A 13751-nucleotide genomic window follows, 5' to 3' on the forward strand; every position below is an offset into this window, starting at 1 on the left:
AAAAGAAAGGCCTACAAAGGATGGAGGATGGGAGTCACCTCCAAGGAGGATTATTCTGCACTGGTCCGGTCCTGTAGGGAGCTGACCAGGAAAGCCAAGGCTGCAACTGAACTCCAGCTAGCTTTGAGCATCAAGGACAATATAAAGTCCTTTTTCAGATATATGAGGAGCCGGAGGAAAAGCAGGGGCAACGTTGGACCCCTGCTGAACCAGATGGGGCAACCGACAACTGATGCCCAGGAAAAAGCCAACCTATTAAATAGGTACTTTATGTCGGTCTTTCATCAGCCCCATGGGACGCCCGTGCCCGCTACAGGGCCGGGAAGTCCGGGTGAGGGTGATCCCCTGCCCTCCATTAATGCTGACTTCGTGAAGGAACATCTTGAGAAGCTGGATACCTTCAAGTCAGCCGGTCCTGACAATCTTCACCCCAGGGTACTCAAGGAGCTGGCGAGCATCATAGCCCAGCCTCTAGCGCGGATCTTTGAAAACTCCTGGCGCTCTGGTGTAGTGCCCAAAGACTGGAAGAAGGCCAATGTGGTGCCTATCTTCAAGAAAGGGAGGAAAGTGGATCCGGCTAACTATAGGCCCATCAGCCTCACTTCTATCCCGGGGAAGATCTTAGAAAAGTTTATTAAAGAGGCCATCCTTAATGGACTGGCCGACGCCAACATATTAAGGGATAACCAGCACGGGTTTGTTGCGGGTAGGTCTTGCTTGACCAATCTCATTTCCTTCTACAACTAGGTGACCTATCACCTGGACAAGGGAGATGAGATTGATGTCATATATCTTGACTTGAAAAAAAGCCTTCGATCTGGTGTCCCATGATTGTCTCTTGGAGAAACTGGCCAATTGTCGCCTTGGGTCCTCCACGATCCACTGGCTGGAAAATTGGCTCCGGGGTCGGACCCAGAGGGTAGTAATTGATGGAAGTCACTCATCGTGGTGTCCTGTGACCAGTGGGGTGCCCCAGGGCTCTGTCCTTGGACCCATACTGTTCAACATCTTCATTAATGATGTGGACACTGGAGTCAGAAGCGGACTGGCCAAGTTCGCAGATGACACCAAACTTTGGGGCAAAGCAACCACACCAGAAGACAGGCGGATGATCCAGGCTGACCTGGACAGGCTCAGCAAGTGGGCGGATGAGAATCTGATGGTGTTCAACGCCGATAAATGCAAGGTTCTCCACCTTGGGAAGAAAAACCCGCAGCATCCTTATAGGCTCGGCAGTGCTATGTTGGCTAGCACTATGCAAGAAAGAGACTTGGGGGTCATCATTGACCACAAGATGAACATGAGCCTGCAATACGATGCTGTGGCTAGTAAAGTGACCAAAACGCTGGCTTGCATCCATAGATGCTTCTCAAGCAAATCCTGGGACGTCATTCTCCCCCTGTACTCGGCCTTAGTGAGGCCGCAGCTGGAGTACTGCGTCCAGTTTTGGGCTCCACAATTCAAAAAGGATGTGGAGAAGCTTGAGAGAGTGCAGAGAAGAGCCACGCGCATGATCAGAGGTCAGGGAAGCAGACCCTACGATGACAGGCTGAGAGCCCTGGGGCTCTGTAGCCTGGAAAAGCGCAGGCTCAGGGGTGATCTGATGGCCACCTACAAGTTTATCAGGGGTGACCACCAGTATCTAGGGGAACGTTTGTTCACCAGAGCGCCCCAAGGGATGACGAGGTCGAATGGTCACAAACTACTACAAGATCGTTTCAGGCTGGACATAAGGAAGAATTTCTTTACTGTCCGAGCCCCCAAAGTCTGGAACAGCCTGCCACCGGAGGTTGTTCAAGCGCCTTCATTGAACACCTTCAAGATGAAACTGGATGCTTATCTTGCTGGGATCCTATGACCCCAGCTGACTTCCTGCCCTTTGGCCGGGGGGCTGGACCCGATGATCTTCCGAGGTCCCTTCCAGCCCTAATGTCTATGAAATCTATGAAATAAACTAAGAATAATAAATTAAAAGTACATTTCTCCAACAATTTCTTAATGAGAACAGCACATTCATGTTTTGGCTGAATTGTTCTAAAAATAAAACAGTCCTCAGAACAGTTAAAGGGCAGCTAATGAAAGCCTTCTTCATGGTGGAATACAAGAACATTGCTAAAGTATAAGCTGAACCATGGAGGGCTTTAGCTCTGGGGATGCTAGTCATAGGAAGACGGGAATCTGCCATTCGGAGACTCTTCAGACTTTAGGAGAAACCATGTTAATCCCCCAAATTCAGCTCATACAGCACTAAATAGAGGGGTGTGGTGGCGGAGCAGGTACCTTGCTCAGTATCCTAACTGGGACACTTTAGGGATCCCCCTAACTCCTCTCTATTCCCTAGCCAGAGGGAGACCCTGGTGTACGCATACCTGGACTGCATGAGGCTGCAGCCTCTCTTGTCTTCTCAAACACCTCTTATTGAGCTTCTGGTTTCACTTTTCCCCATGCCTATAGTTTTATGCACACACCCTCTGTAGCCCCGCAAAGTCCTGGGACCTGCTAGTCAATCTCCTCCTGGCCCTGGTTAAACTGTCCATCTACCAGACAAGGAAGGAGATGCTGGCCAGGGGGAGCCCAGGTGACTGTGTGGCTGTCTTCCTTTCCCTCATCTGTGTATGTCTCTGAGCAGAGTTTTACTAGGTGGCATCAAAGGGGGAGTGGGTGCTAGGTCTCTGCTCAGTGTCCTCCTTTGGCACCCTAGTTACTGACCTATAACCTGCATTCTTGTTCCTGTGTTCTCATTTACTGTCCTAAGAAATTAGCCATCATATATTAAGTGGCCTCCCTCTAGCCATTAAGGGCATCTTGTGGCTTCCAGTGGGCTTAGGCACACTTTCTTTCTATAACAAACAGGCCTGTCACCAACAGTTGCATGTGCTTCAGGGGAAAGAGTATAACAGGGTATGTGCAGAATGATCACATCATAGACTCCTAGGGCACCTATACATGTGCTCTGGGGTGGGGAGCGGGGACGTTTTAGTTAAGAGTGGTTCTCAGGAGCCGCCCTATATTAAAATGCCTAGTGTCTTGTGTATTTAGTGTCCTGTGATTCAAAATGGCAGTGGCGATGGCTTTAACTGAAGCTTGTCAAAATGCAGGGACGCTGAATACATGAGATGCTACAGCATGCTAGAGCGCCCTGATAAGATTAGAAGGCTTCAGCAGACTCAATTTCAGTCTCTCTGATGGGCTCTAATTGGTGCATCACAGCACGTGCAAAAGTGCCCCCAGTTATTAACAGTCCTAGGTGTAGGGATGCCCCGAGTTTGAGGTCACACCCTTAACTGTTGAATTTTGTGACCCCTAATGGGACTGTCCTCCAAAAAAATACATAATCCCTTTCCGGACCTGGCCATATCATTGGCCTCCAGTGTCCTGTGGGAATTTAATTATACACTGTGTGAAAAAATATTGCCTGTTGTGTGTTTTAAAACTACTGCTTGATAATTATATAGGCGCCCCCATCCCTTTTATATTATACAGCACAGCGAATGACAGTTGCCAGTTCACTTTTTCCCCACACCATTCATGATTTTATAGACGTCTATGATATTTCTCTTTGGTCATCTCTTTTCCATGAGGGCATCTTGCTACAGCTAGCTCCAAGAGCATGATTTGAAGTTGACATCGCCCCAGTCTATAGGGTGCAGGTCAGCGAGTCTGGAGTCAAAGGTGTCTAGAGGTGATGCTAGTCACTTCACTACTTTGTGTGCTGTTGGCTACAAGAGACTGGCAGACCTTAACCGTGCCAGCCTGATGGGTGGCTCACTTGTTTGACTTGCTGCACTGAACATAGGTATAAGCATCAATTTAAGGCTGTTTTCACATGGTTGTGAAAACTGCAACCTCAAAACTGGTTCATGTTGTTGAGAAAAGTAATTTAATTGCCACAAAAATGAAAACTGTGGGAGAAAACAAAGAGAGAAATTAATAAGTCTTCTGAAGGGGAAAATAAGAAGATGATGACATAAAGTCACTTAGACCAATTGCCCACAGATTTCGAGTCTTTGTGTCTCTTGGGGGAGACAAAGCTGAGAAAAAGACTATGCCTGGTAAACCCCTCCACAGATAGAAATGAGCCAACAGAAACTTTGAGAAGCAGGATATGAATTAATTATAGACTTGGTCATTTATATTAAGAATAACTTGGGATGTAGTAATGCCATATGGACAGAGATTATCCTGGCTCTAGACTGCAAACTGAATCTCAAATTATTTTCAATATAAATGACTTTTCCAAACCCATCTGTTATTTATTTACTTTTATTGCTTGAATACAGGTCAATATAAATGACTGTTTTGACAGGTTGCAGAGACTGCCCCAAAGCAATGTATTTTAAGAAAATACCACATACTGTCCTGAATAATATTGCATTAAACCACTACCGAGATCATGTGGTAATAAGGCCACATGTCAATATTTGGGATAGCATCTATTGTCACATCAGCTAAGCCTTCATAACAAGACTTAATAACTGTGAATCACTTGAGCTGTTCCCCACAGATAACATTAGAGGGATCTACTGCTGCTGCTATCTTCCCAACAGGATTAATGTCAACTTGTCAGAAACAAAACTAAATGAGTTGAAAGCAAGCAATGAAAGCTCATGGGCTCCAACCTAAACAAAATAGACAGCCCTGCTGCAACTGGCTCTTCTAGTACAACCCAGGACCAGACTGTGACATCTTGGTTCATACTGTGTGGTACCACAACCTCCATAAAGAGCCCTGCTGCACTAATTGTAGCACTAAAGTAGTACAGGCTCTTCTTTTTGAGAAAAGGTGGCAAAATTTGTCCATTAAATTAACAGCATCCAGCTCACTACTTTAATGCCTTGGGGACACAAGGCTAAGAAGAGCCAAAGATAGTAAACTCTTTTCTTCCCCATTTCCAAATCAGCAGACATGGCTCTGGATGCAGTCTTAGAACAGGTATATGGAGGAAGAAAAGGCCATTTTTGCTTGAATATTTGTACTGCATTTTAGTGCTGCCATTTCTTATATATCAAGTAACTGGCAACATTCACTGGATACACCATACTACAGCTTTTTTTGTAATGGAAATACCTCTTCCAACACTGCCATATTTGGGCACAAGAGACAGTAAATATGCCTGTTAAAAATACAATAAAAAGCTAAATCAAAGCCACGCGTTCAAGCACAAGAAGAGTGTGAGGAGGATCAAGGACAGGCCTCTGCTCTGGACGAGCCTTCCCGGGAAGCTCGGTGGGTACGTACTTTGTGGAGCCACAGTGGAAGGCTTCCTGTGCCGTCCTGCCTTTGCTGCACAGCCGCCCAGCAGTAGGAGTCCACATAAGCGGCCTGGCGCCAAGAGAACGAGCTGGGTGCAAAACAGCTTATCTGGGTCCCTGAAAAGCAAAGCAGGACTGTTAAAGGTCAAAATTTAGGAGGAAAAAAAATGAGCATTTGTGTTTTTCAAACACCTCAAATCAGTAGTTTTCAGCCTTTTTTCATTTGCAGACCCCTTTGAAAATTTTGACTGGAGGTGCAGACCCCTTTGAATTGTAAGTATGGGTATTCACATACTTTTGACTGATCACAGTCATCTTTTGCAGACCCCTTAGACATAGTCTGTGGACCCCTGGGGGTCTGCAGACCACAGGTTGAAAACCACTGCCTTAAATCCATTAATCCATTGTATAAAGACTCCACTCCCATTACAAAACAGGAAGGGCAAGTTACTTATTCTCACTTGTGATTCCTCATACCACTTGTTGGACTAGCACCCCTGGTTCTTTTGGCATTTCTGAAGGGCACTCTCAACACATGTAAACAACAGTCCCCATGCTGGACCCCGTTCCTGCCCCCAGCCCCTCTCATTCACTCTGTACAACTGGAGAAGTCCCAGCTCTACTGCAGGTTATCTTGTGGATGGCTGACAGGGAGCTAGGAGAAGAAGGTGGCAGGCCTAAGTCTGAAGGCATTTCTGTCTCACCCATTTAGCAAGCCCTACCAATCTGCTCTTACTCTGCGCATACTACATCCCACACAGGAGGCAGTGCAGCTGCCTTTCCACGGCTCTGAGTGTGCATGAATAAGCACAACTGAGACAGACAGCTGAAGACTGGCATGTGCCTGGCAAAGCATGTGCCTGGAATCACTCCAATGGATGACAGGTAGCACAGGAGGAGTGGGACCACCTAGATGGGATATACTTCACGGCAGCGGTGCTGGGCACAGCAAAGGCAGCCACGACATGATCATCAAACCAAATCCAAACCTAGCTCAGCTCCATTCACACACTAAGCTTTATCAAAGCAGACTACTTAATACCAGTGGGATCATCTGGGGAGGCACAATATTAAATAAAGTTATTGCAATGCAAAAAATAAAGAAAAAAAGTTTAAGACTATTAAAAAAAAAAAAAAACCACAGAGAAAAATCAGTGCTTATTATATCTGCTGATAGGTTCCTTCCCCACTCCCCTCTTAGTGGTGAAGGAATAAGAACCATGGCAGGATTGCTTTGTAGGCTATATGTGGAATGATACGCAGGGGTCATTTTTACAAAAGAAAGAGGGCCTGTTCTATTAAAAAAAAAAAGAAAAAGCGAAATGCATCAAAACAGGGATTGATATGGACTGTACAGCACTGTGAACCAAGGATTAGAGGCTTCATGCACCACATGAACAAAAACCTTTATTATTATGAGTCATTATCGTAATTGTTTATAAGGCTGCAGTGTCATGACAACATGCACTGAGTAGTCACAAGACTCTCTTATGAAAACAGTAACTTATTTATCAGATTTACATAGGGATCAGATGGATTTAACAGGGTTGGTGCAGTGCTCAACCATTATATTCTTCAAAACTCCAGGGACTTGTATAATTCAGTTTTCCCCACTGTCTGTGGAACACTAGGAAATACCATGTGGATTAGCATCCAATTTGAGGGCCCTTCCACAGTCTAGATATCAGGCTGCAAAGCTGAGCTCTATATCAGGGGTCAGCAACATATGGCCTGTGGGCTGGATCCAGACCACAGAGCCACCTGTATTGCCACTCCTTCTCCCAGGTGAGGGAGAAGCAGTGACAGCAGCAGCATGAGCACAGGTTTAGCTACCCAGGCCCAGCACAGCTCCCCAGGGGATGGAAGCAGTGCTCGTGCCTCAGTTAGGAAGTGGGGAGCTAGTGGTATGGGTGCAGCTCCCACCTGCCTGATCATGGCATGAATGCAGGCAAACTCCGCTTACTGCTGACATACTGCCAAAGCCACCAGGCCCATACCAGATTGGAGTTAAGTTGTTTTGGCCCATGGCTTGAAAAAGTTGCTGGCCCCTACTCTATGCTCTGCTCCCACTAGTTAGCAAGACTCCTGCTGCTATCAGTAGAGTTGTGGGTGAAACAATAGCAGAGCACACTTTTAGAAGATGGGCAAACAGGAATATGTTGGGTTATGCCTGCTTTAATGCCAGTGACATTAGTCAGAAAAAGTGAACACAATTCGGCTACAGCAGAATATCACTCCTTCAAATGAATGAATGAATGAGACTCACTGCAAGTGACATTTTTGTGAATGAGTAATGGAAACTGATGAGAATCTACTACTGTGTTCCAGTTGTCTCAAATGTCACTGAAGTTGAGGGGAATTAAGGGAGTACTCATTAACTTTTGTCATAACAGGAAAAAAAAGTTCTACTTAACACACATTTTTCTCTTTATTTGGGTATAATATTAATAATTTGTTACATTATAACACTGGCACAACAGTTTCAGGCAGGTGTCACTCCTTATCTCAGTGGTGTACCAGGTAAGTCCCTGTGTAATTTAATAGTTCCACTAGTATAAAAGGTATTTTTACAGATAAGCATACAACCAGACACATCATGGTACTCAGGAGCTTGTATGTTTGGTGTTTAAACAACTATTGTATCGATTTTTTTAAAAACATTGTGGAGTTTTACTGATATGAGCCATCATTTATGAGTGTTTTATTAATAAGCTGGAAGAAATTGAATATTTGTGCTAATTATGCACTCAAGTGTGCAGGTTACGGAGATCTTCTGCATATTATTTTCATAATTTTCCATTCACTTTTCACAAAGAATTCTTATCGGTTCTTATCAATAAAACAGGTTTTTAACATAAAGGTTATCTTGGAAAATTGAAACTATTAACATATTTACCTAAAGAGCATGCTATAAAGGTTAAGACCCTATTACGTAACACACATTGACTCAGGTCAATTAGTTTATGAAAGGGATATATGGTACAGTTGTCTGTGACAGCAGGGGCCTGGATTCAGTGACCCAGGAGGTCACTGCCATCCTGCACTCCTGTGTGTAATAAGAAAAAAAAAAAAGCAGTCACTGTCCACAATACATTGTCCAGCGGTTCATACATAAGAGACTGCTGGTGAATATGACAGAGAGTAGGGGGGACAAGGTAACAGCAAAATTATCTCATTTATTATATGAACAAGCAGTGACAGCACCTCACTTTGCCAAATTTGCAAGAGAAGTTGCAAACATCAATGAAATTATATTTATAGCACCCTTAACATAAAAGGGTGGAGAGGAAGGTTAATTTATGTACTAATGAAAGCAACCACCACAGAGGCAGCACTCTGCAGAAAGCTGCCCTACTGAACGAATGCACAAAACAGCGGCAGACTTGTATTACAGCTAAAGATAGAGAAGCCTGTGAAGTGTCAACAGGGTGCAAATCATTTTCACTAGCATGCTTGTGATTATCAGCAAACTCACGGAAAGAGCTTATTAGGGAAAACAGGGAATTACCTAACAGCAAGCAATTTGAGTGCATAGTACAAGTCTGTTACAGTACCTTCCTAGGGCTGCCTTATGGGTCATGGTATTGCATGCCCCAGCCCCACCCGTCCCTGGCATGTCCTCTGCACTGAACTTGCAAGCAACCTTCCAGTTGTCTCTCTCAGTGCCTGAGCACTCGCCTGAATTTAAGGTCCCTACTATGGCACTCCAGCCACTTTTCCCAGTAGCTGTTCCTTGAAGAGCCTGATGATAATCTAACTGCTGAGCACCTAAGTAATCTGGCTACTGGCTGGACCCCAGGAAAAGATGCCGTTCCTAGAAAAAAGTGTTTGAGTGCAGGAAACCTGTGCTTCCTCTGCACTTATATGAGCTTCTTATTCACTGCTGGGCAGTAGGCACAGTACCACAAGATATGCAAGATGCTAATATAGTAACTCTGTACAAGAATAAAGAGTCCACAGTGACTGTAACAGCTATTGTGGCATTTCATTACAAAGCACTGTTGGAAAGATTGTCACTCGGGCAGTGCTCAGAAGACTTCAGATCCTTGCCGGCTGTGTTTACCCTGTGTCACAATGCAGCTTCAGAGCCAGTTGGTCCACCATAGATATGATCTCACTCTGATAAAACCAAGAAAAATCTAGGGAACAAAGAAGACCCCTCTATATTGCCTTCACTGACCTGATCAAAGCCTTTGACCTTGTCAGCAGAAAAGGCCTCTTCAAATTATTGGAAAAGATTGGCTGTTCACCAAAACTCAGCATAATCCGCTCTTTTCATGATGGAATGAGGGGAGCTCACTTCAGAGAGAACTGAATACCCTTACTGTTAAAGTATCAGGTATTATGAGCATGCTAAGCAAGCAAGTATGGAACAACAACAGACTGTTAAGGCCAAAGTACAGCATGCTTGTGCCAGTAACATCCTTTTGTACAGCAGCAAATTCTGGACTACATACTTTATACAAGTAAAGCACCTGGACAGCTTCCACATAAGTTGCCTTTGTCGTACTGTAGGAATTTCCTGGCAGAACAAAGCTGCCCACACTGAGGTCTTGGAACGTGCCAATATTCTGAGCATCCGTTCTCTTCTCAGTCAGCATCAGTTTTGATGGCTGGGTCATATGCGGGAAATGGATGATGACTGTATACTCAAGGATCTCTCCCATGGAGAACTTGTCAGAGGAAGAAGACAATGCAGGCGTCCTTATCTCTGTTTTAAAGAAGTTTGCAAGAGAGATATGAAGGCAATGATCATTGAGCCAAAAGGCTGGGAGAAGCTTGCTGAGGGCTGCAATGCTTGGAAACATTCTATTAAGTATGCAATGAAGGCTTTTGAAGGAAAAAAGCCCAACATGTAGGAAACTTCAGGAAGATCCCCCACACCACATTCAGAACTCTTAGATACGAACTTCACGTGTGATAAGTGTGGAAGGGGTTGTCATTCAAGAACTGGGTTCTACAGCCACAATCACAGATGTTCAATAAGCTGATACCTCACTCAAAGCAAATCTCTTGTCTATTGTTTCATGAGATAGATGCCTGATGTGTCACTCGAGCTGCTTTTCCCAGTAGAATGAGTAGAAAGAGGCTGAATTTCAGGTGAAGTTCTTACCGTTGCCATCAACATACTTGTGCAAGTCAGTTTACCTATCTGTGCATGCCCATGTGTATTTACACTGTGGGCTCTTTGGGACAGGGTCTGTTTTCAATGGTTTTGTAACACAATGGGCACATCACCACGTGACACTTTAATGTGAATTAGCCTAACTTAATGTGCATTAAAGGCATGTGTCTGCATGTGCACACCCTTAACACTCATTAAAAATGGTGAATTTAAGCTATTTGTGCCTAAATTTGATACTTGCAAATGCAGGCATCGAATTTAGACGCAATTAGTTAAAAGCACGTTAGCACATGTGCAGATGCGTTAAAGCGTAACTTTAGTCCCAAGTCAGTCCACACACAGCATTAATGAGCTTTAATGCCTGCATGTATAGACGCCTGCCTAAACCCGCTTAATGTGCATTAAGTTAACGCGCATTAAATTTTGACATACTTAAATGCACATACAGACATGCCCAATGCACATTAGCTTAATGTGCATTAAATTTAGTCACGCTTACATGCATGTGTAGACACGCCCAATGGGACCCATTCTTGTTTGAGGCTTCTAGGCACTTCCACAATACAACCAACAAAACTTGGCCAGCTCCTGTTTTCAGGGATGCAAATGAGAGTTTTGACAGTGTTAATTTTTTAAAACAGAGCAGGATTTAGTTGTATTTGATAACTTATGGCCTTATTACTAGAAAAGGATCAATAAACCAAGATCCTTACTTCCTCCCAGAGTCCCAAAGAAAACCTTAAGCTGCTATAAGAAGAGAAAAAGTCAATCAGTGAGATTTTATGGTGCCAGGTAGATTTCCTGTTGTGGTTCATCAGTGTTTGTGTTCCACTTCATTTCAGCGGTGGTAGAGCGCAAACCTCTGTTCAAACTTTAACTCTGCTAATTCTCTGGTGAGATAAGCATTAACAACTTCATTTTACAGAAGGCAAAATTAGTCAGAGGGCCTAATTTTCATGACCACAGCTTTTCCTTTCCCTGCCCACAGATCCCAATTTGGCACCTAAGGAAGTGACCAGAATTTCAAACAGTAGGTACTTTTGAAAATTGATGATAATCACATCCTTTTTTTCTGACTATAGATCAGAATGTTTAGTCCATTTCAGAATTCAGCCCTGCATAACTAATCACTTGTTCTCATAAAGGAAATTCATTACTAAGAACAAATATTAAATTTTTATTTGAAAATATGCAATTTATAACTATTTATTACTTATGAGGCTGAAAATGTGTTAGGCAAATCGCAGACAAATTGAACGAGTCACAGTACCAAGATATTTGATTATAAAAACACCCAGCAAGATCTGTTCACTTTAGTACTATGTTATTTCTGATAGAATGCCATGATCAGAACAAAACACAAAATAAAACACATTTCCTGCTCCAACAGGCTTTCACTCTAAGGCACCAAGGGTACACTGAGAAATCCCAATGAAGAATGGACAACTTTGTATGTGTCGGAGGCTAGACGAGATGTTACTATTTTTGGGCACATCTACACGTGCAATTACGACACATGGATAAATTGTGGAGCTTACGGCTCCGGAGTTTATTGCTCCTGGGTATGCCATGGGAACATGTGCCCAGGAGCAATAAACTCCGGAGCAATAAACTCCACAGATTATTTATGCACAGCATGTTTAGGTGGGGCAGAGCAGCACTGGCTGGCAAGGGTCTGGGGATCAGCCGACCCAGCTCAACGTGCTGTGGAGGACCTGTCTGGGGCACAAGGGTGCTTTGGTGTGGGGCTATCCAGCAGACATCCCCTACACTGAAGCACCCTTGTGCCTCAGCCAGCCCCTCCAGTGTCTACAAGTGCACCGCTGTGGAGGTTTTTACTCCCCAGCAGGATAGTATGTCTATTTACAAGTACTATCCTGCTGCAGAGTAAATTAGTTTACTCCAGCCTAATAGGGACACGTGTAAATGCCAACACGTTTACTGTGTAGCTAATTAGTCAACTGTGCAATAAACGTCTCGTGTAGATGCACCCCTTACTATTGATCCAAGAAGTATCTAAGTTGTTGGTTTGGTGAACTAAGAGAAAGTCATCCAGCATACAAGCAAGGCACTGGAAAAAGGCCTAAGTGGGTGCTGAAAAAAGAAATGCACTTGTTCATTCATGCTAGCTTTGGTGACGAAGCAGAAGACATTCCATAACACAAGACTGTTGCAGAGCTGTAAAGGCAAGCTCAAGCATTTTAAACTTAATGAGCTGTTCACTAGGGATCCAGTGCAGAGATGCAAGATGGGATAAGTAAATGAACTGCCACTCATCCTTTACTTTCCACAAATAAGCAATTGGTCTCTCAAATTGCTAATTATGGGGCATAATTTATTCAGTAATGTAGGAAGTTAAGCACATTACAACCAATTAGAGCGCTGAGTCAATCAAAAGGGGATACATTTTCAAGCTAATAGCTTTCCTATCTATTTATGACTAAAATTGTGCCTTTGGACGAACAGGAAGAGCTTCCTCAAAATGTTTCAATTCTGGCCATGTAGACATTAACAAGAAAACTCCCATTGATTCTACTGGGGCTTCAGCTGAGGTTAATGGGAACTGCAGATATGCCTCTAAAATCAGAATTTGGCCTTAAAAACCTGAGCAGATCTTTTAAAAATACTATTTTATTGCTCTATACAAGACATTGCCATGATTATGAATGCTGATATTCACTAGGGCTGTGCAAAGCTTCGGTCAGTGATTCGATTCGGCAGAGATTTGGCCCGATTTGGTGCCTGAATATCCAAATCTGAATCGGATCAGAGGACCCTTTAATCTGTCCGAATCGATTTGGAGAGATTTGGCCATTCGGACATAGAGACAGCTTTAAATGATTTTTCTATATACCTCTAGGTAGCAGGGGCTCTGAACCCTGTGGTGCTGGGGCAGATGCAGCATCCCACAGCAGTGCGGGGGGCTCCCCAGCATGCTCAGCAGCAGACTGGGGAGTGTGCTGGGCCCCCCCACGCCCTCCCAGCTTGGCAATTGGTGCCTCCTGGGTCTGGAGTGGGGGGCACCTGGGATCCCCCTGTGGCTAATCCACTTCCAGGCAGACATAGAAGTAGACCAGAAGTACTTCCGGTTCACTTCCAGGTTCACTGGCAAGCCCCCTGCGCTGCTGTGGGACGCTGCCTGTATTCTCATAAGTAACCTGGAGATGTTGTTTGGGACGTTAGTGTTAGCAATTAATTAGTATTAATGTTCAAAAGCATTAGTATAGGCCAGTACAGTATATCCATTTTATTCCCTTCATCCAGGTAACCAGTGACTTTGTTAAAAAAAGCAGTCAAGGTGTTTTGGATTGATTTGTTCTTAACAAATCCATGGAGGCTGCTATTTACAAATTGTCTTGACTTCCTTACACATA

At 44.1% G+C, this 13751-nt stretch overlaps 1 protein-coding gene across 1 annotated transcript in view; it reads right to left on the reverse strand.

Moving 5' to 3' along the window:
• The window catches only part of PANX1 (pannexin 1), a 46310-nt gene that overhangs the window by 18577 nt on the left and 13982 nt on the right, over positions 1-13751 (reverse strand). Inside the window, exon 2 of the mRNA XM_006266112.4 lies at positions 5239-5369. Within this exon, the coding sequence (XP_006266174.2) occupies positions 5239-5369 (131 nt within the window). The remainder of the gene's footprint in view (positions 1-5238; positions 5370-13751) is intronic.

The sequence above is a fragment of the Alligator mississippiensis genome, chromosome 1 (assembly GCF_030867095.1).
Source record: "Alligator mississippiensis isolate rAllMis1 chromosome 1, rAllMis1, whole genome shotgun sequence".
Lineage (NCBI taxonomy): Eukaryota > Metazoa > Chordata > Crocodylia > Alligatoridae > Alligator > Alligator mississippiensis.